The 23,044-nt window shown below is 39.4% G+C and overlaps 1 protein-coding gene across 1 annotated transcript in view; it reads right to left on the bottom strand.

The window, feature by feature from the left end:
• APH1B (aph-1B gamma-secretase subunit) overlaps window positions 1-23,038 on the bottom strand; it is a 33,979-nt gene extending 10,941 nt beyond the window's left edge. Inside the window, exons 1-4 of the mRNA XM_006736616.3 lie at window positions 22,955-23,038; window positions 21,374-21,544; window positions 14,480-14,550; window positions 13,120-13,242 (exon numbers count right to left, since the gene is read on the bottom strand). Coding sequence (XP_006736679.2) covers window positions 13,120-13,242; window positions 14,480-14,550; window positions 21,374-21,495 — 316 coding nt within the window. The 5' untranslated portion in view covers window positions 21,496-21,544; window positions 22,955-23,038. The remainder of the gene's footprint in view (window positions 1-13,119; window positions 13,243-14,479; window positions 14,551-21,373; window positions 21,545-22,954) is intronic.
• Window positions 23,039-23,044: the final 6 nt, after the last annotated feature.

Raw genomic sequence — 23,044 nt, 5'->3', positions numbered from 1 at the left:
GCTTCTGATCGAGAATATGAACCTGTTAAAGCTAAAGTCAGCTTGGACCTGGCTTTCAAGGAGTTTCTCCTAGGAAGGGATAAAACTAATGTGTCCAATCAAATCTTTCCAAATTAGCCTTCTGCATTTTCCTCAATTAAATGGAGTATCTTCAATTTAAACAAGTCTTGGGGCGCCTGGGTGGCTCAGCCATTGGGCGTCTACCTTCGGCTCAGGTCATGATCCCAGGGTCCTGGGATCAAGCCCCGCATCGGGCTCCCTGCTCAGCAGGGAGCCTGCTTCTCCCTCTCCGTCTGCTGCTCCCCCTGCTTGTGCTCTCTCTGTGAAATAAATAAAAACTTAAAAAAAAATTTTTAAACAAGTCTTCTCACTAAAGCGGAATTTCTCCTGTGCTCTTTCCTTTTCTTAAAAAAAAAAAAAGGCCAATGGAAGAATAAAAATATTAAAAATTGCAGTAATTATCTTAGATTCTTCTTAGGCAACCCAAACTGAATTTGATCAGCACACCCAGGTTTTTCTGTGCAATAGAGTGTGTGTGTGTGTGTGTGTGTGTGTGTGTCTCCTGTGCCCTGAAAACATTATTTAAAATGGGCAAGTTCCACATATTCTGAAAGTTGTAATATGAAAAAAGGGCATATCAATTTTCCTTTTCAGCCACATGATAAGATAAAATTAACACCCACCAATCTGGCAAAAATTCAAGTCTGACAATTCTCTTTCACACTGCAGATAGGAAAACAATCTAGCATTACCTAGTAAAGTTGAAAGTATGTATTCTCTATTTCATTCCAGCAATTCCACAGCTAGATCTATACTCTGAAGCAGTTGGTTCTTGGATCAATAGATCACTAGTACCTAAGAACTTGTTAGGAATGCAAACTCTTGGGACCCACCCCAGACCTCTTCAATCAGACAATGAGCCTAGCAACCTGTGTTTAAATAGACCTGCAGGTGATTCCAATGTACAGTCAAATTTGAGAACCACTGCTCTGGAAAAACTAACATATTTTGCACAGAGATATACAAGAATATTTATATCAGCATTGTTTGTTTGTAATAACAAAAAATTTTCATCATTATCAGAATGGAAGACTTGTGGTGTATTCACACAATGGTATACTATATGATCTATAATATAAATGATCTCAAGAATATAATGCTAAGTAGGGAAAAAAACATATTGTGGGAAAATGCCTATTACTTATACAAAGTCAAAAACATCCAAAAACAATATTAAAAGTACATAACTACTGTGGTTGGAGGAAAGCAAGTTGTCCTGTCTAGGGACAGTGTGCCATCATTTCAGTAAATGATGGTAAATACTTTAAAGTAGAGGAGGGATTTTAAAATATATAACTTTGGGATGAGGGTAGACTAAAACTAAAATGACATAAGGCACTTTCCTGCTAAAAAACATCTCTGATGGATTGATACTGTGTCCAAAGTAAAGTCCAAATATCTCAGATTACCATCCAAGGCCCTCTACAACCCAAGACCCAAATTATTATCCTTTACTAATCTTCAAATATAGCCTAAATGGTAGAAAACCAGAACTCTTATACTCTATGTCTCTGTGTTTTTACTTATTTTAACTGATCGTCCCTTTTGCCTGAATACTCATCACGCCCCTGCCATTTCACCATATCCAAATCTTACTTTAAGATCTAGCTTAATGCCATCTCATGTGAATTCTTTGACACCTACTCTTCATTTTTTTTTAAGAACACTCAGCACACATTTACTGAGCACCTGGATAGTTTGGCCTGAAGATGTTGTACAAGAGCTCAGGAGTCACACAGTCCTGAGATGGAATGCCAGCTCCACGGTATGGCTTTGGGCAAACTATTTAACCTAACCTCCTTCACCTTCTGTTCCCTTTATTTCTAAAATGGGGACAATAATACCTCATAGGGCTGTTGCAGGGAAGAACAGTGCTTTGTAAACCACAGCTTTTCAATAAATGATACTACTATGTGCTACAGTCTCCAGATTCAAAAATGAGTATGGCAGGACCTTTAGTGAGTTGTACCATCAGGTGGGAAAGTGAGGCAAAGCAGCAAGCAATAGAAATGTGGGTAGTGTGCTGTGTTTTAAAATGCACTCTTCTTCACTCTTACAGATTATTTCCTTCTCTGACCTTGTATTTACTTTTATATTTATTTTCTTCCTCCCCTCTTTCCTTAATCCATACAACAAGTACTTATTCGATGTCCATTATGGGCAGGCACTCTTCCGGGCACTGAGGCTATCATGGTGCACAAAACACAATCTCCTGGAACTTCGCCTCATCCTTTCAGTGTACTGTTTTATTAACACAGTATCCAAAGGGGAGCTCTCAGACATTTGTTGAAACACTGTAAATTGTTACTTGACTGCTTATTTATTCACCTGGCATTAATTTCTGGCTGGCTTCCATGTCATCATAAGTCTTTACTATTAGAATGTGCCATTTAGAATATTGGGATTGTTTATTCCCTCTGCAACTGGTCAGACGTCCAACAGAAACTGAGACCTGAATATCTATTCTGCCACATACATGTAGTTAGAGGTACATACAATTTTGATACTTTTTCCTAGTAAATGGAATTAATTCCAACTAGAAATGAAGATTTGCTAACAGTATCTCTAGGATACTATCTTTTAATTACTAAAACTTTCTCATTTCATGTTCCTAACTATAAAATTCTAAGTCCTTCAGTAAATCTCTCTAAAATTTGCTTTGTTCTAATATTCATAAAAGTAGAAAAAAACCTCTCCAAATTAATCATAAAAATATCAAAATTCATTTATAATCCAGATTAATAAAAGGAGCTTCCCTAATTTCTAGTGTTTTGGAACATTAATCAGAAATCTGAACAATTCTGGGGCACCTGGGTGGCTCAGTCAGTTAAACATCTGACTTGACTTCAGTTCAGGTCATGATCTCAGGGCTGTGGGATTGAGTCCCGCGACAGTCTCTGCGCACGTAGAGCCTGCTTAAGATTCTCTCGTTGCCCCTCTCACCCTGTGCACTCTGTCTCTAAAAGAGAGAGAGAGAGAGAGAGAGAGAGAGAGAGAAAGAAAGAAAGAAAGAAAGAAAGAAAGAAAGAAAGAAAAAAAGAAAGAAAGAAAGAGGGAAGGAAGGAAAGAAATCTGAACAATTCTAACAAGTATTATACATGTTTGTGAAATTGTAGCTACTAGTTTGATAATGGACTTCCAAAAATCTTTTAAGCCAAATTCTCTTGGTAAAGAATGTTTTAACCTATTTCTAAGCAAAATGTTTCAGGATTATCTTTAAGGGGCTACATTTAGGGGGGCCTGGGTGGCTCAGTCGGTTGAGTATCTGACTCTTGATTTCGATCTCAGAGTCCTGGGATCGAGCCCCGTATTGGGCTCTGTACTCAGCATTGGGATTCTCTCTCTCTCTCCCTCTCCTCCTGCCCCTCTTGTTCCTGCTCTCTCTCAAACCAATAAATAAGTCTTTAGGAAAAAAAAGAGGCTACATTTACTACTTGGTTCTTTTCTCCTTGAATATATTCCAAATGTTCTAACACACATCATAAACATCCTCATTTTCAGGCTTGTCCCTCTCTCCCTTATTCCTAATATTACTTTTCTGTCCTTGCAAAGACAATGGCCTAATATAGCAACTGATTCTAACACTGGATCCTACCAATACAGAAACTGCTATCATCTGGCTTCCTCAGAGAATCTCTAACTATGCCAGAGAGAGCCAAGGGCTGCTGCTGGGTGGTAGCAGAAACAGGCAGAGGAAGACTTTGCAAAGCCAAGAGTTAGCCTCAACTGCCTAGAGACAGGATGTGATTACTAATGAGCTTCTGGCTTCTTTTCCCAAGAAGAGAGTCTGGGGTGTCAAGGTTCTGTGCAGTGAGGAACTCTCCTCCAACCCTCTTGGTTGCAGACTCTCTGGATTCTTAAGAGCTCTCCAATGACCTAGCCCAAGTAGAAGTCAAGCCACAGAACTAAATATTTTTGAAAATGCCTTTCCCATAATAGGGATTTAACTTAAAAATTTTGCTTTAAAAAACATGACAATTTTGTAACCTTGTTATTATAATATAGAAGTATATATATTACTAACCAAATAACATTCTCCAAGATTTAAAAAAGACATCTTGAAAACCATCTCATACTACATAGCAATAAGAAAGGTGTAGTACTGTCCTCTAATACCAGCCAGATTATAAGGAGGTGTTCTGAAAACAATCTGAATGACTACTGGTGTTTAAATAGCATTTATCGGGGCACCTGGGTGGCTCAGTCGTTGAGCGTCTGCCTTTGGCTCAGGTCATGATCCCAGGGTCCTGGGATCGAGCCCTGCATCGGGCTCCCTGCTCTGCGGGAAGCCCGCTTCTCCCTCTCCCACTCCCCCTGCTTGTGTTCCCTCTCTCGCGGTCTCTGTCAAATAAATAAATAAAATCTTAAAAAAAATAAAATAGCATTTATCATATTTATGAAAATGCTTCTAAAGTATGTTCATAAGCTGAACAGACTGCCAAAAATATGATTTTGTTTAAAGTCTCCCTAGCATATGTTAAAGAATGATGAAATTCTCTCTTCAGATTAGTTCATCAGTGTGAGGGTCAGCATTGGGAGGCCTATTACATGTTTTCTGATCCAATCCCTATGCAATGAAAAAGTAAATCCCACAGGATCCACTTCAAATCCAGTTTAGAAGCTTACGTCATTAAAGTAGTCACTGTGGGAAAGTTCCTTCTCAAACTGAACCCAAATCTGCCTTCTAACTCAGTGATTCACAAGTGAGGCAATTTTGCCCCCAGAGAGCATTTGTCAGTATCTGTAGACATTTTTGATTACCACAGCTGGGGGTGGGGTACTTCTGGCATCTTGTCATGGAACACCCTACAATACACAAGACACTGCTCCATCTCCTGCCAACAAAGAATTATCTGACCCCAAATATCAATAGTGCCATTGACAGACCCGGCTCCAACTGCTGCTTGTTGATCCTAGGAAGGCTTTCTTCCTGTATAAATGTTTGGCAACATTCAACTTCTTGGGAAGGAATAAACACAAGTCAACTCTTTTTTCCCTGACATGCGGCACATTTAAAAAAAAAAAAAAATTGAAACTCTCTGTATTATTCAGCTATTGTGACAAAAATGGTGTTAACAAACCATGCCAAAAGTTATATTCGCTATAGTTTGGGGCACCTGGCTGGCTCAGTCAGTGAAGCATGCGACTCTTGATCTTGGAGTTGTGAGTCTGAGCCCCACATTGGGTGTAGAAATCACTTAAAAATAAAATCTTTGGGGCGCCTGGTGGCTCAGTCAGTTGGGCATCTGCCTTGGGCTCAGGTCATGATCCCAGGGTCCTGGTACTGAGCCCCATGTCAGGCTCCTTGCTCAGGAGTTTGGTTCTCCCTCTCCCTCTGCTGCTCCCCCTGCTTGTGCTCTTTCTCTCTCTCTGTGTCAAATAGATAAATAAAATCTTTTTAAAAAACCAAATCTTAAAAAAAAAAAAGTTATTGGCTATAGCTGCCATTGGGAGCATTGCTGGTCTAAGGCAGGGCCCACTGGAACATGGGGTATAAATCTCTAATGGGGAACCCATCTTCTAGCAGTGTGCAGGGAGTGTGGGCTCTCAGGATTCTACTGCTTTGTATCAATGCTGTGTTGACTTTATGAAATTAACTAGGACCCTCCCATGTTTGTTTCTGGTCTGGAATAATTTCAGCACCATCAGATTTACCTTTCCTTTAAGTGCTTGCTCCAAACCAGCTCTCAAACCGTCTATTCCTGATGCCAATATAAAGCAAAACCAAGCACAAAAGAACCTGGATGGAGATTTAAATGGAAGTTGGAGATAAGATCTGCAGTTGGACTGGATGTGAGTTATAAGAAAAAGGGAAGAATCAGTAACTGCTTCAAGGTTTTTGGCCTGCACAACACGAAGGATGGAAGGGCATCAACTGAAATGAGGAAGACTTCAGAGATATATCACTTAAAGATGTTGCTCCACTGTCTTCTGTCCTCTAGAATTTCTGATGAGAAGTCAGCAGTATTTCAAATCATTGTTCCACTGAATTTAAGAAGAAAAAATCCCCCTAGAGATGGAAAAGCAGCCTACTATCTGAAACCAGGACTTCAATCTCAAGATTGAAATATTCAATATTCAAAGTTAATATCTGAGTAAATCTTTATAAATCAAAATATTCAACTGAATTTTTGGTGAAGAACTTTAGCATAATGAAAAAGCTGATAAAATCAAATAGATCTATCCTTTAAAATAAACCTCAAGGTTAATTCCTTTAAAAAGAACCATAAAGATTGCCAAACATTTATACATATAATACAAAAAGTCTGGTTTCAGGAAATTTGGCTAAAACATGCTCCAGGAATAGCAATGGAAAACCTCAGAGTACACCAATGAAACATATTACAATGTGAATGATTCCCCCAGAAATTGTGCAATGCAGCAGCCCTGACGTGAACACTCTAGTTCTCTTTGGAAGAACTGGAGAGTTAGAGGAGTGAACTGGTACAAGTGATCCCAGCAGTGAAGAGCATCCTTGCTGATGAAAAGTAGGCACAAAACAGATGTAAATGCTCCCAACAGGATATGTTCCCAACAGAGCCATGGAGCTTCACAGGATCAAGCTTAGGTAGTTGAAGAAGGCCAAACTGATCAATAAAATTGAAAACAAGGTGGTTTTTGTCCCCCCTTTCAAACTGTAAATATTAGATGTAATGGATAAAATATATATTCCTATGGGACTGAATGAAAGAAGATACTATGCTAGATGATATTCCAAAAATGTTACTTTTTTCCAGCGCAAATCATCCATATAGAGTAGTATCCTGCTCATCATTGCTATAAAAAATATCTCTGGGGGGCGCCTGGGTGGCTCAGTCGTTAAGCGTCTGCCTTCGGCTCGGGTCATGATCCCAGGGTCCTGGGATTGAGCCCCGCATCGGGCTCCCTGCTCCGCGGGAAGCCTGCTTCTCCCTCTCCCATTCCCCCTGCTTGTGTTCCCTCTCTCGCTGTGTCTCTCTCTGTCAAATAAATAAATAAAATCTTAAAAAAAAAAAAAATATCTCTGGAAGTTTCTCTAGGAAGAAAAAGAAACTAAACGCAAAAAGCACAAAAAGTTAAAGGCAGCAGTGGATGAAGAAAATAAGGACTGACTCCCACATGAAGAAGAAACAAGGCCTGAAGAGAAATGAGAAGCAGAAGTCATCAGACTGCCTGAGCTGCACAGGGGTCAGCAGGGGCTGGCCACTCGGCTGTGTGACCAAAGAGACAGCAGTGTTTCAGAGAGTGGCCTGGAACGTGTCTGAAGGAGCCACAGCCTGCGTCATTCCTTCAGCCAAACTCTGTGAAGCAATCCCGAGCTACCTGTTTGCACCCTGCATGAAGGCGGCTACCTGTGCTCTGCACACATGGTAACGAATCCCAGGCTGCTAGTCTCTCACAGGCCAAGATTTAGTGAAAGGACAATCCAAAAGTATAATTTTCCATTCTCAGCTACTTGAGCAGCTTGAAGGAAAGACTATTACACTACTGATATAATGAAAACACGTAATGAAAAAATATATTTGATGACAACACTGATGACATACTACAGCATGTGGAATATCCCTGTGTCATAAGCAGTGGCAGTTACTTACAATAATTCATTACAAAAAATTAAGATTCTAATACGTTCAGAAAAGAGTAAGAATTGCAGATTAAGCTCTACTGTTAAAAATTTTCAAACCGTAAGAGACTCTTAATCTCAGGAAACAAACTGAGGGCTGCTGGAATGGAGGGGGCTGGGTGGGATGAGGTGGCTGGGTGATGGACACTGGGGAGGGCATGTACTATGCTGAGCGCTGTGAATTCTGTAAGACTGATGAATCACAGACCTGTACCCCTGAAACAAGTAATACATTATATGTTAATTTAAAAAAATTTCTTTGTATCACTAATAGATGTTACATATTTTCTACCACTTTGGAATTGTTAAGGTAGCTATTTAAGATAATCCTGCTTACAATGAGCTTTCATTTAAAAGTCTAAACATGTGGGGTGCCTGGGTGGCTCAGTCGTTAAGCGTCTGCCTTTGGCTCAGGTCATGATCCCAGGGTCCTGGGATCGAGTCCCACATTGGGCTCCCTGCTCTGCGGGAAGCCTGCTTGTGTTCCCTCTCTCTCTGTCTCTCTGTCAAATAAATAAAATCTTTAAAAATAAAATAAAGTCTAAACATGTAACAAACTTGACATATTACAAAGATGATACTTAAAATATTGTTGCAAAAAAATGAATGTATGAAAAAAGAAACTCACTGGGTTACAACACCAAGGATTTATTCTCCTGCTCATTGGTCCGAAGGTTGACTGTGCTTTGGCTGATTAAGGCTGGGCTCAGCCGGGCAGCACCGCTGTAGGCTGCTGGTACAGCTGGGTTTGACTCCTTACTGCTGTTGCACACAGGTCTGCCCTATACATGTTCATTCTGGGGTCGAGGTCAAGTGGGCATTAATTATGTGGGACATATTCTCATGGAGTATGACCAGAGTCCAAAAGCGCAGGCCCAACCATGCAAGTGGTATTTTATTTTACTTTATTTATTTATTTTTAAAAAGATTTTATTTATTTATTTGACAGAGAGAGACACAGCGAGAGAGGGAACACAAGCAGGGGGAGTGGGAGAGGGAGAAGCAGGCTTCCCGCTGAGCAGGGAGCCCGATGCGGGGCTCGATCCCAGGACCCTGAGATCATGACCTGAGCTGAAGGCAGTCGCTCAACCGACTGAGCGACCCAGGCGCCCATGCAAGTGGTATTTTAGCTTCTGACTTACCTTACATTCACTAATTAACCAACAGAAGCCACATAACTGAGTTCAACCTCAGGGGCAGGTAAGTATATCCTGGCCACCACCATGAGGCCATGCAAGGGTGTGGAATTCTATAAAAGGGAATGACAAATTGGGACAAAAATGGAATCTCTTATATTCCTCTTATTTTTATTTTCCTTCAAGTTTAACATTCCTCTTCCTTCGATCAGCCCCCATAAGATACCATTTCTAGGTCTTTCACCATACTCACACTGTTCTTCTGTACCAATTTTAGTTCTTCAGTATTCCTGTTAAATCACAATGTTCAGAACTGAACATGATATTCCACATGGGGTCTGACCTGTATTGATTTCTCCCAGTAAGTGGCTAAAAAGTTTAAAACCTTACCTAACAGGAGCACTGCCAAGAAAATATAAATGAAATTATGTGGGGAAGTTTTGGTTTTTCTTAAAGATTTGAGAGAGAGAGAGAACGTGTGCATGCAAGCACATCACAGGCATGAGCAGGGAAGGGGCAGAAAGAGGGAGAGAATCTCAAGCAGACTCCCTGCTGAGCATGGAGCCCAACGACGATGTGGGGCTTGATCTCATGACCCTGAGATCATGACCTGAGCTCAAATCAAGAGTCAGAAAGTCAACTGATTGAGCCACCCTAGTGCCCCTGATTTGGAGAAGTTTTAAAAATAAAGTATTACCTTCCCTTCTGACTGAGTACTAAAGACATTTTTCTTCTAAAGCGTAAGGGAGGCAATTCAGAGTGATAAACCCAAATTCCACATAAAGAAATTATCCTCTAAATTCTGTTTTTTAATTTCAAGAACCAAATTTTCTATCTTTAGGCCATTTTAAAGTGTATTAGATCACTTAAATATATACTTTCTAAATTAACTTCATTTAATTCATTACAACTCTGAGCTAGGTATTATTTTTGTTCTTCCTGAAAGATGAGGAAATTGAGAGTTAGACAGAAGTCCAGTACTTCCTTTGCCCAATGAAAAATGTCTTTCTTACCTCTAGGCCAGCAGGGAAGACACCTCTTCCCTCCACTGGGAACATTCCTCCCCGACAACCTCCTTCTTTTGCCTGCTAGCTATTACTCGTCCTTTCAGTTTCTAGTCAAATAGCACTTCCTCCATAAGCTGTGCCTAGCTTTCATTTTTTCAATCAATATTTGAATCCATCTAGCAATAAAGGACTCCACAAAGTGCTGGGGTGAATAAAACAGACACAGTCCTTGCACTTAAAAGGCTTAGCATCTGGCTGGAGAGACGTAAATAACTACATAGTTGAATCGTTAATTACAAGTGCAGGAGTGTGAGTTAGAGCTTGACTTTTGTGTGCTCGTGGTTCTTCCTCATCATAGCATTTGTCACACTTTATTATAATCAGCTGTTTGTCTTTATTTCCCACTATGAGTGAAAGGTATAGGCATTAACTAAACTGTATTGTCACAGCTTGGTATAACTTCTATTTAATAAAAATACTTAATACTCATGTGTGGAATGAGTGATTAAACAATCAAATGGACTTGCCCAAAATACTAAATTAATGAGCCAGAATAAGACTTGAACTTAGGACTCCAATTTCCATACTTTTGCCTTTATATTGCATTACTAAGAAATGGTAATGATTCTTTTTTTTTTTTTTTTAAAGATTTTATTTATTTATCTGACAGAGAGACCGTGAGAGAGGGAACACAAGCAGGGGGAGTGGGAAAGGGAGAAGCAGGCTTCCCGCTGAGCAGGGAGCCCGATGCGGGGCTCGATCCCATGACGCTGGGATCATGACCTGAGCCGAAGGCAGACACTTAACGACTGAGCCACCCAGGCGCCCCGAAATGGTAATGATTCTAAGAAAAGTTAATACTACACAACTACAAGTAAAAAATAATTAACTTATACATACATATTATTTATAAACTATGCCTACCTGTAACATGAAAACCTATGTACACACAGGTATCATACAGTGCATCTCTAATACTAACATAAATACACTAATTAGTGATCCCATAGGCCTTATTTATTCTGATTACTAGTTAGGCATTTGTAATGAAATATGCTAAACATATAAACTTACAGATTTAACTGACAAATTAAAAATGAGCTCATGCCTAAATAAGTGGTAACAACAGCAGTTATAAATAATACATACAACAAACACAAATATATATAAATTTGGGGTTACTATTTTAAAATGCAATGAAAAGTAATTTCTTAAATGTACAATTCAAAGTTTATGCTCCAAACAATGATGCTATAATAAATAAACTCTTGCATACGATAAAATACTGTTCTTTTACTCTATAGGTATATATTCATAGCATGGTCAGGCATCCTAACTGCTAAAGACATTAAACTATTTTATTTTCTTTTGAATATTGAATTTTCCCTTGAATTTATAGAAATTGCAAATACAACCCCCAAACTGCCAGCACATCTTTCTTTCACTTTCTTCCAAAAGAATCATTTTAAGTTAGTCTTAATGAAAGGGAATTAGCACCATCTAGTGAAAGAAGCTAGCAGAAAAATAAATTCCACTAGGAGAATGCTACTCGAACCAAACGAAAATTGCTTATGTAACAGTATAATAGACCACTTTCAGAAAATATAGAAAACTGTAGCAGTAATACCCCCTCCTGATTATGTTTTGTTAATTTATATTGGGCTCTAACAGATGTTAGCTATTAACATTACATTTGTTCTAAAAACCTAACACTCATTATTATAATTCATCAAAAAACTGTCAGAAATATTCTAATTGTGGAATGCTTAAAATGAAGAAAATCTGCTTTGCTGGAGGCACCACTAAATAAATCCAACCCTTGAACTTGTAGCCTGATGTAATAGGCCTTGACTTATTCCTTAGAAAGGATAGATCTTGGAAAGTCATTATACTTTTTTGTACAGGGAAGATCATTTGGTGGCTGCATACATACAGGCCAGATTCACATGAAAGTGGGTTGAGGAAAGATTAACCAGTTGGGGGTTGATGGAAGTAATCTAGACAAGAGATACCAAGGCCTCCACTAAAATGAGGAACAAGAATCCATAGGGTTTAGGGATCACTATAACAGGCAGGATGACTGTGAACTACTGCAGCAGTTTTTAAAATCTGGGCATACATTCCTATATCTGGTTCTATTATTATCTTAAACTGTATTAAAATAGTTATTCACTTTTGTTTAGTTTTATTTTCTCTGTTAGAGGGTAAGCTCTTTGAGGACAGAAATTCCTTTAGTATAGATGTTAAATAAGTAATATTTAATTAATAGGATATATGCATGGGGGGGTCACTTAATTTAATAATATAATTTGTAGAGATAAAAAATACAGTGGAATTTTCTTAAAACCATTTTTAAAAGATTCCTCTTGAAAATTTAAGAGAAATTTTATGTTAATTATGTACATTACAACTCTCAAATGCATGATCACTGCATCATGATGACAATTTTTCACCTGGTGGATGAAAAAGTAGTTTGAAATGAGCTGGTCCTTTTCTACTGCATCTTTGGATAAAAAGGCCAACTCATCTATTATCATTTTTTCCTCTCAATTTCTTTTTTCAAAGAATATAGCATGATTTATTTTTAAATGTTTCAAAAGCAGGAAAACTTAATTTTTTCAGATACATACATGAAGGTAAAAGTTTCATGTTTTACCTTCAAAACAAAACATGTATATGTTAAAAACTTGGCTTTCAAACCTGGTTAACCTAGGGAATTAATAACACAAAATCAGGGCAATAGTTACCTGTGGGGAAAAAACAATGAGAAACAAGGGACTCTAAGTACTCTGTTAATGTTCTAGTTCTTAAGAAAAAGGGAAGAAGGGGTTGTTGTTCCTTAAATGATACAGATATGTTTAAATGTACATTTTAGATGCATAATATTAGTTTACATTAAAGAAGAAGCATTTTCCCTCCTCTCAATTTCAAATTTCAATTATACTGCTTATCCCAAAAAGGGACCAAGATGACTAATTAAAGACTAAGGCTTATACTGAAGATAAATGCAAACCAATAAAAATAAAAAAGCATATAGCCTATAAAAATTCACTTATAATACATCAACTACACATCAACATTAGTATAGTAAAATAAAAATAAATTTTATATATGCTAAATTCCACCCCAAAATTCTAAAATACTCTAACCAAAATTTTTATTTTCCTACATCCTTTACTTCTGATATCTAACAGTATTTTGCCTTTAGAAGGTATCATATAAATTTAAATTTTGAATTCCTAAGCCAGAGAACTCCAATAAGGATGATTATTTAGACCAGAAGACTGAACATTCATAACTAGTAGGCACATACCTGAATTTAGGAAGAACTGGGGAGAATCTCCATGAATGCCCACTGTGCCTGGTCCCAAGGAGTCGGAAAGGGTATTTACAAAGGCAAATACTCCACTCATGATTCCAAAGCCTAAGCCAGAAACTAAAGAGGGAGAAACACGTTAGACCCTTTTCAGGCTATGATTTCTCTTCAAATCAAGTTTCCAAGGACTAGAGAATACTATTTTAAAGGGGAAACGGTATGCATGCTGTTGGAGAAGCAGTGGAAGGCTGGCTCAGGAAAGGTGAGTGCTTGGCTAAATGATAAACAGAGAAGGGTGTAAAAGGAAGGGAAATGAACAGTGGAATGTAGCAGAGAAATGAAAAAAGAAAAAGATCTAGAAAGGCACAGAAACAATAGGCAAGACAGAGGACACAATGCTGAAGTTCTGACTTTGATTTATGATAAAAGTCTGTAGAATTAAGTATGAGGGCTTAAAACTGGAACCGAGCTTGAGGGATGACTGCCTATAGTAGAAAGTAATCCCTGGGTCAAACTAGGGTGACTCAACTTAGGGATCTAGATCCAATCTTTAAAACATAATTCTGAAAGAAAACCCTGCAGAGGTATTAACTGTATTAATATGAAAAGTCCTCCTACCACAGCCAAAGTCATGGTAACCACCCAGAGAAGATAACAGTAACATCACTAAAAAACTGTTAACTAGAGTATATGCATATTAAAAGCCCAACTTTCAAACCTGGCAATTATTTAATGGACATACAGGTCACCTATAATTACTTCCCTTTATATAATGGTCCTGGAAAGCTAGAAAAATAAACAATGTACACCAAAAGGCCAAGGCAATAATAAAATACTATTTAAAATCTACAGGGGCGCCTGGATGGCTCAGTTGGTTAAGCGACTGCCTTCGGCTCAGGTCATGATCCTGGAGTCCCGGAATCGAGTCCCACATCAGGCTCCCTGCTCAGCAGGGAGTCTGCTTCTCCCTCTGACCCTCCTCCCTCTCATGCTCTCTGTCTCTCATTCTCTCTCTCGCAAATAAATAAAATCTTAAAAAAAAAAAAAAAAAAATTAAAATCTACAAAGATGGGGTGCCTAGTGGCTCAGTCTGTTAAGTCTATGACTCTTGATTTCAGCTCAGGTCATCTCATGGTCATGGGATCGAGCTCAGTGGGGAGTCTGCTGGAGATTCTCTCTCTCCTCCTCTTCCTCTCCCTCTGCTCCCCCCGCCCCCCACAGCATGGGTGCAAGCACTCTCTCTCAAATGGGTAAATCTTTTTTCTAAAAAAAAAAACCTACAAAGATACAAAAAATAAAAATGGCCTTTATGTCAAGTCTGGCTTTTTCTTAATGACACTATGCAGTTCCAACTTACCATAGGCCAGCAATCGCATAGAAGGTGCTGTCTCATCTGGATTTATACTCTTCAAACCCTCACTGGCTTTTCTAAAATAAAACCACACAATTTTTTAAAAGAAAAAGCAGTATATCAGGAAAAAACACAAGGTATTTCAAAATCTAGATACTTATTGAGGCTTCTAATCAGGTTATACCTTGAATCTAAAATCCATTTAAACACTCTTAACTATAGAGAACAAACAAATGGTAACCCCAGGGGAGGTAGGTGGGGGGATGGGCTAAATAGGTGATGGGGATTAAGGAGTACACTTGTGATGAGCACCGGTGATGTATGGAAGTGTTGAATCACTGTATTGTAGAAATGAAACTAATATTATCTTGTATGATAACTGGAATAAAAGTAAAACCTAATAGTAAACAAAATAAAATAAAATCCACTTATACAAAACCCAGCAAATTTTCAATTAAAATCAACCAAAATTTCCAACCAACTTTGCCTTTTATCTGACTTTTCACATAGAAGAGAAAAAATAAGAAAAAATATAAGTAAACAAGCCATCAGGGATTAAATTAGTAAGAAAAAAAGCAATGGTTCTGACTACTTTCTGAGCTCAGTAAATATTTAATTCAAGGGGCGCCTGGGTGGCTCAGTTGTTAAGCATCTGCCTTCGGCTCAGGTCATGATCCTGGGGTCCTGGGATCAAGCCCCATATCCGGCTCCCTGCTTGGCGGGAAGCCTGCTTCTCCCTCTCCCACTCCCCCTGCTTGTGTTCTCTCTCTTGCTATGTCTCTCTCTGTCAAATAAATAAATAAAATCTTTAAAAAAAATTTTAATTCAATATCCTATGGCCTCCGTCACTCTGAATTTTTCCCTCTCCCCAAAGTACTAGATCTTCAATCCTCGTTTGTTAGCACTTTGTAGTATCTCCCGCCTGGGTTATAGCTAGTTTGCTACCCTCCCTTTTACCTTCCACTTCGCAGAACCTAAATTATACTCATCCTCCAAAGTCTCATTTAGTCAGCAGTTTCTCAAAGAATTCACCTCTACCAATGACTGGTAATCGCTAATCTCTCCTTACTCTTAAATCCTAGAATGCCCATGGTCTGAGCTCTCATATGGGTAACTTAATCATATGATCTTCAGATGATAAAATATTCTACATATTTGTTTCATATCCCAATCAGGCTTCAGGGGAGAATTAATCAGAGAAGAATAAAATGCTACCCTCAGAAAAGGAGATAAATGAATACCTAAATGAAATATTAGAATACTGCTCAATAAGAAATGATCTTCAGAGTGATCATATCTGTGCTTCTGTTGGGAACAATTCACATACTTATCATGAGTCCCTGCTCCCATGCAGATGTGTTAGGTAAGAATGTAAGGTGTGGCTGTCAGTTTTATTACTGTCACTATTACTAACATTTGTTGGCTAGAAACTCTGCAACAATGATCCGGACTCAAAGGGTAATTACATTATATTTATGAGAAGGTATATTTGTTAAAGCAATAAAGAAACCAAACATTTTAGATTGATTTTTCACTAAATGCTGAAACAAAATGAGTTAGGTTAACTCTAAGAGTAGAAAATTAAATTAACCAGAACATACTTACATTCTGGGCATTGTGTTAAATTTCAAGGTATGCATATTCAATATAGCTGGCCTATTCATTACATAAATATAAATATCATTGATTACTTTAAATTAAGGCAATGCAGAATTCAACCAAAATAGTAATAAGCATAATGAAAAGGGCCTTTTGCTTTTCTAGACTCTAAAGAAACAATTTGCCATTTCCGGGCTCTCCATTTAGAAGCATTATTTAGTAGCAAGGACATTAATCAAAACTTAAGTGGCTATATCATCTTTCTTTTTTTTTTTTTTTTTTTTGAGAGAGAGAGAATGAGAGACAGAGAGCATGAGAGGGAGGAGGGTCAGAGGGAGAAGCAGACTCCCTGCCGAGCAGGGAGCCCAATGCGGGACCCGATCCCGGGACTCCAGGATCACGACCTGAGCCGAAGGCAGTCGCTTAACCAACTGAGCCACCCAGGTGCCCCTAAGTGGCTATATCATCTTTCTCTGGAGCAGTAACCAACTAAGATGTTCGATTTTCCTAAATAAAATAACCTGTCACAGGAATGTTGTTAAAGGCTAATTAAAGCTTAGAGACATATATATATGATAGTAATAATCTCTACCAACAAGTAGACATAATGGTACAACAGAATCAAATTTTGGAGGATTTGTTTTATATAAACTGCTCAATAATGAATAAAAGATTTTTTGCTATCTGGTACAGCAAGGTATTGCTATCACAAATGTATTAAATATATAAATTCAAAAGTTTAATAAACTTCCTCATTCCATGTTGCAAGTCTGTGAGAGGAAAGGTCTGGCATTAACCGTTCTCAATGCTAACATTAGGAAATGAAAAAGTAGAAAACACCATTAGTTTCCATGTTCCTGATGGATATAGAACATATGATCAATGATGTAAGGTACAGTGTTTTTTTTTTTTTAAAGATTTTATTTATTTGAGAGAGAGAGACAGCGAGAGAGGGAACACACGCAGGGGGAGTGGGAGAGGGAGAAGCAGGCCTCCCGCAGAGCAGGGAGCCCGACGCGGGGCTCGATCCCAAGACCCTGGGATCATGACCTGAGCCAAAGGCAGACGCTTAACGACTGAGCCACCCAGGCGCCCAAGGTACAGTGTTTTTAACTTGACCATTTTACTGAAGCGGAAAATTCTCTGTTTACATTTATTACTATTTCCAAGAACAAAAAAGAAAAAGTCCAATTTCTTTTTTAGATTTTATTTTATTTACTTATTTGAGAGAGAGAGAGAGAGAGCACAAGAGGGGGTACAGTCAGAGGGAGAAGCAGATTCCCTGCCGAGCTGGGAGCCCGACATGGGACTCGATCCCGGCACTCCGGGATCATGACCCGAGCTGAAGGCAGTCGCCCAACAAACTGAGCCACCCAGGTGCCCAAAAAAGTCCAATTTTTAAAATATAAACTTTGTGGGGCACCTGGGTGGCTCAGTTGGTTAAGCGTCTGCCTTTGGCTCAGGTTGTGCCCTCAGGGTCCTGGGGTGGAGACCGGCCTTGGGCTCCTTGGTCAGTGGGGAGTCTGCTTCTTCTTCTCCCTCCTCCTTGGCCCTTCCCCGCCCCCCCCCATACTCTCTCTCTCTCTAATAAATAAATAAAATCTTAAAAAACAATTGTAGTAGCACACCTTGGGAAACAGTGATAGTGAGAGCTAAGCCTTAGGCTGTCTTCCCATAGCCACAAGGGTGACTTCCCTGGTCACCTAGGCAGTGCATGCATATTGGGGTTACCTTTACCTTTTCTTTTCTTTTTTTTTTTTAAAGATTTTATTTATTTATTTGAGAGAGAGAATGAGATAGAGCATGAGAGGGGGGAGGGTCAGAGGGAGAAGCAGACTCCCTGCCGAGCAGGGAGCCCGATGTGGGACTTGATCCCGGGACTCCAGGATCACAACCTGAGCTGAAGGCAGTCGCTTAACCAACTGAGCCACCCAGGCGCCCTACCTTTACCTTTCCTATAAGTTGTACCAAAACATCTACTTAACTTCTTTCATTTGTACCATTCTTCAAATAAAGTAATTTGGTACCCCCCCAAAAAAATTGTAGTAATGATTATGTTTTTTTCTATAAATGGAAGATGTTTTAAAATTAGGAAATATTTATGCTATCAGCATTATAAGACAAAACTGGATTAACTTACAAAAGCTTCAAGTTAAAAAATGTTTAATGTATGTTTTAGGCAATGTTTGCAACCATAATTTGGATTTTTAACGAAATTACTATAGGAAGGACTATCACTTGTGGCCACATGCCAGTTTCTCACAGTACAGCTCTTTGCTAGGCTGAAAGTTACAATTCATTTACTCATTCTTCAAGATGAAGCACTTCCCGAGGCCTGACCCATGAAATAAATCTATATTAGACTGCAGTGATAAATATTTTGATTCAGTTTCATATATGTAAAAAACTGGTACAAACCTTCCACGTTTTAATCTTGGCACCAAATTCAGATAGCAAAAAGGTGATTGAGGCAGTACTTTAAATTTGAAAACCTACTTTGGAAGTGGAGATAGTTAAAATAGTAATTAAACAAAGTTCCTATATTTGAATGTAGTACAGCATATGAGAGCAAGTTAAACATATTTATACGTTAGTCGTGAATAAAGTACCATAATAATTCTCAAACTTGTTTTAACATATAACTACATGACAGCCAACATGTCCAAAACTTGCTAGAAAAATACCGGACAATAATCCAAAGGCCTGGTGGAGATGCATTTTGCAATGGCAGCATAAAGGCACCTGTTAATACAGGTTTGTCCTGTTATCTCTTTGCTAATTTCCAAAGGCCCTTTCAGAGGAAATATCATGGTTTCCCTAGAAGGCCAAAGAGGCTTCTCTGAACTTGGTGGCATGAAAGCCTTGACTGACCTGTAATTCCTTTCCCGTACAAATGGCAACCTATGTTCCGCTTGTAGTCCTTTAGAACTGTAGGACAGTGCCAATAAAAGGTTGCATTCCAGGTAGAATCCAGGACGAAACAAGGTGGTAAAGAACAGCGGATTTAGTCGCTCAAGGTAAGCTGGATTTTAGAACCTAATATCCTAAGGGGTTATTAAACCCATGTCCCTAAACTGTGAAGATCTATTCAAAATTGGGTCTACTTCAAAAGTAGGACCAACATACGTGAAAATGCAAAACCAACATGAGCCAATGATGTTGCTGACAGGAAAAAACCAGTGCAACCTGAGACTGAGTTAAGAGTACAGTGCCCAAGCAAGGGTGCAAGAGGCCACTGATGTCTGTACTACTTCGACCACAGCAGCGTACTGTGCTGGGTCCTAAGCACAGATAAGCTCCAGGCACTAACAAAAAGGGGTGTCTACCGACATAAAAGACATGGAAAAGGTTTAGAAGCCACATCTATGTCTTCTGAGGGCCAGGTGAAGAAATGAGGTATGTGTAGCCTTGAAAGAGACAAGATGACAACCATGTAACAGGGATTTCATTTGGCTATGTGGGGCAGGGGTTAGAAAGAGGGAGATTTTGATTACCTGAATATATTCTACAGTTAAAATTAAATTTTGGAATGAAAGTAACTGCTACATACCAGAAACATTCAACCACAGCTGAATAGATGGTCCATCTGTTAAGGATTGTATTCTTGTGGAAACTTAAATGTAATTGTTGGTATTTGGTTGTTGCTCTTTAATATTTCCAAAAACTAATGGAAATTTCATTTTTAAACCTTTTCTAAGACTTTTGCTTCTAAGCAATGGCTTCCTGGTTTGCTCTTTGTAATTAAAATTTCTTCATTATTAAATTTCAATATCTGTTATTAAAAGCAACAAGTAAGGGGGCGCCTGGGTGGCTCAGTTGGTTGAGCGTCCAACTCTTGGTTTTGGCTCAGGTCATGATCTCAGGGTCATGAGATAGAGCCCCATGAGATCTCCACTCAGTGTGGAGTCTGCTTGAGATTCTCCCTCTCCCTCCTCTAACCCCCCTCTCTAAAATAAATAAATGAATCTTTAAAAAAAGAAAAAAGCAACACGTAGGGGCACCTGGTAGCTCAGTCGGTTAAGCCTCTGATTCTTCATTTCAGCTCAGGTCATGATCTCAAGGTTGTGAGATGGAGTTCCGCATCAAGCTCCACATTGAGCATGGAACCTGCTTAAGATTCTCTCTCCCTCTGCCCTTCCCCACCCCCGACACTTTAAATAAATAAATAAATATGTAAAATCTTTAAAAGCAACAAGTAAAAAATATAGAAGCCCTGGCATATTGGCAAGAACAAATGATCAGAAGCCTATTACAAAAGATGTTGTTGAGGTTCTGTCTTGATTACATACATGAAATTTGTGGAATGCCTTAATTATCTCATTTTCAGAAATAAAAAGAGCACACTTATCACTTTATAAGCCTTACTACATAATCAAAGCCAACCTCATGACTGCCTGAAAGAAAATATGGTTCCAAGTTCAAGCTGTGTTTCAAATCAGTGGTTTCATGTGACGTCCTCATGGATCCTACAGATGACCTACTTCCTGGCCTAAAAAGGGAACTCATAACTATGGCTTTTTAAATATATTTTTCTATTATAGATATGAAATCACATGAAATATCACAAAATAAACCCCTGTTATCCCCTAATACAGTCAAAATAATGATAGGTATAATCTCCATAAGAATGATTTATTTTCAGTGGTGGCAAAGAGAAGCACACATCAATTCTAAGCTGGAACAGTTTTTGTTGTTGTTTCAATGACTATTTCTCTAGCTTATTTTCCTGCAGGGCACTTATTATCTTCTAGCATACAAGTATTTTCTTGTTCATTCAGTGTTGTCTCTTTCCACTATAACCTCCATGAAGACAGAGACTGTCTTTTAATCATCATATATCCCCAAGTGCCTAGGACAGTGCCCGGCACTGAATAAATTCTCAAGAAATATTTTTTGAATGAGTGAAGGAAGAAATGTCCACAAGTTAATACTCAATATTTGCAGGGCACCTGGGTGGTTCAGTCGGTTGAGTGGCCGACTCTTGATTTCGGCTCCAGTCATGTTTCAGGGTTGTGGGATCAAGCCCCAAGTTGAGTGGGCTCCACTCTTGGCAGGGAGTCTGCTTGAGATTCTCCCTCTTGCGCTCTCCCTCTGCCCTACCCCCCATGCGCACGCACTCTCTAAAATAAATAAATCTTAAAAAAAAATACTCAATATTTTCAGGCTGGGAATGTACAATCACTTGACTTTCAACTCTGTAGGAAGGCACAGGCCCTCACTACCACACTATATTAGTGTTTCAAACTACTAAATCATAATTCAAATATAAATGAAAAAAAGGTAAAGCAAATTTTAACTTACTTTAAAAGTTTATAATACATAAACCGAAACATTTCTTGGATAAGGACTGAGACTAACGCTCCCAAGATCAGCAGATATTTCTGTATTGGTCCATCTTTGTTGTCAGTAATGGTTCTTGCCATGAACCAAAAAAGGGAGGAAAACAGCAGAGACACCAACCAGAAAAAAGCTCTGAAAATTAGAGGGGGAAAAAGGTATAAGTGAACAGGATTAATAATGATTTAAAAGTGAAAAAACTCTACTTGAGAAGGAACAGGATTTCCTGACTTTTTAATAAGAGGGGGGAAAAAGTCCTCATAAAGTGATGCCCTGGATCACTTGTTCTTAATCAATGGTTCATTTTCCCTGGTGAGATGAACATGCAGTCCAAGAGGAATGTGAGATTTTTTCCTAACAATTATTTTTTTTCAGTGGCCCTGCTGTTTCTAAAGTACACCTGGAGACTATCTGCTAAGGACTATCTAGCTAGAAACCTGGTTATTTGCTACTCTTCCTAATTAATGCTTTGCCCATGCCCACTGATACATAAATATGTGTCTTCCCCCCCCCCCCCAAAAAGGTCTACATCTCTATTAACAGAGTAACTGGTATAAAATTCAGAGGTTGAAAACCTGTTGAAATCTAAGTCAGCTTTCCAGGCCTGGCTTGTACAACATACCTGTGGATTTTAATGATTATAACAAGCTTTACAAACCTTTTGCCCAAATCTCTACTGTTTTTAAAATGACACACATCTGACGCGGCACTTTCAATACAGTTGTGAGAGGTGAAGCAGCTCAGAAAAGGTGGTTAACACTGGCCTACCGTGGCTGTTTCTCCCGGTACTAAGTGAGACTCAAAGGTGGAGGGGGACGTAGGGAGCCCCGGAAGAGCTGCCAGACAACTGAAAATCGGGATTATGACCACATTCGCCGCAAGAGTTCAGTATTTACCAAGCTCCTGCAAAGAGATGCACTGACAGGTGTTTCGGTGTTTTCACGGGTTTCCACCCTTTAGCTGTACACCTGAATCACCTGGGGAGCTTAAAAAAAAACCCGTAGCCCGAATCCCACCCCCTAGATAGTACAATTTGGCTGATCTGGGGTAGGGGTCGGGCATGGGTATGTTTTAAAGCACCTAAACTCCGGGGCTAATGTGCTCTTAACCCCTTTGGGATTGATTACAGATGCCTGTGAGAATCTGAGGGAAATGAGGGACCCCCTCCACTAAAATAAGAGATGAATATTTGAACTTACCCACAATTTTTTCATACAATTTTAATGGCTTCACAACTCATAGAGCCCACCCACGGACCCTCGGCAAAAACTCAGGAGCCATGCATCAGGGTTTTCTGAGACCCACAGTGTGAGCTCCTTCCCCAAAGCCCGCCCTGTGGGGTCCCGGGGCTCTTTTTCTTTTCCCGCCGACCCTCGGAGGACGAGGAATACCAGGAAAGCGGGATCTCGGCTCTCCCCCTCCCAACCCTTCTCCCCTCCAAAGCCCAACAAGGTCGAGCCGTTTGGCGGGGACGCCGGGGGTCGCCGGTACCTCCGGCGGGGGAGGAGAGCCCCGGGTCCGGGTTTCCCGGAGCAACCGCCTCACCCGATGATGAGGAAGATGACGCGCAACGGCTCGGTGGCGATGGTGAAGATGTAGAGGGCCAGCGCAGGCCCGAAGGCAATGAAGGCGCAG

Source organism: Leptonychotes weddellii, chromosome 9, assembly GCF_054177405.1.
Source record: "Leptonychotes weddellii isolate Sample4059 chromosome 9, ASM5417740v2, whole genome shotgun sequence".
Lineage (NCBI taxonomy): Eukaryota > Metazoa > Chordata > Mammalia > Carnivora > Phocidae > Leptonychotes > Leptonychotes weddellii.
Note: the sequence above shows the minus strand (reverse complement) of the source record. Positions and strands in the feature narration are given on the sequence as shown.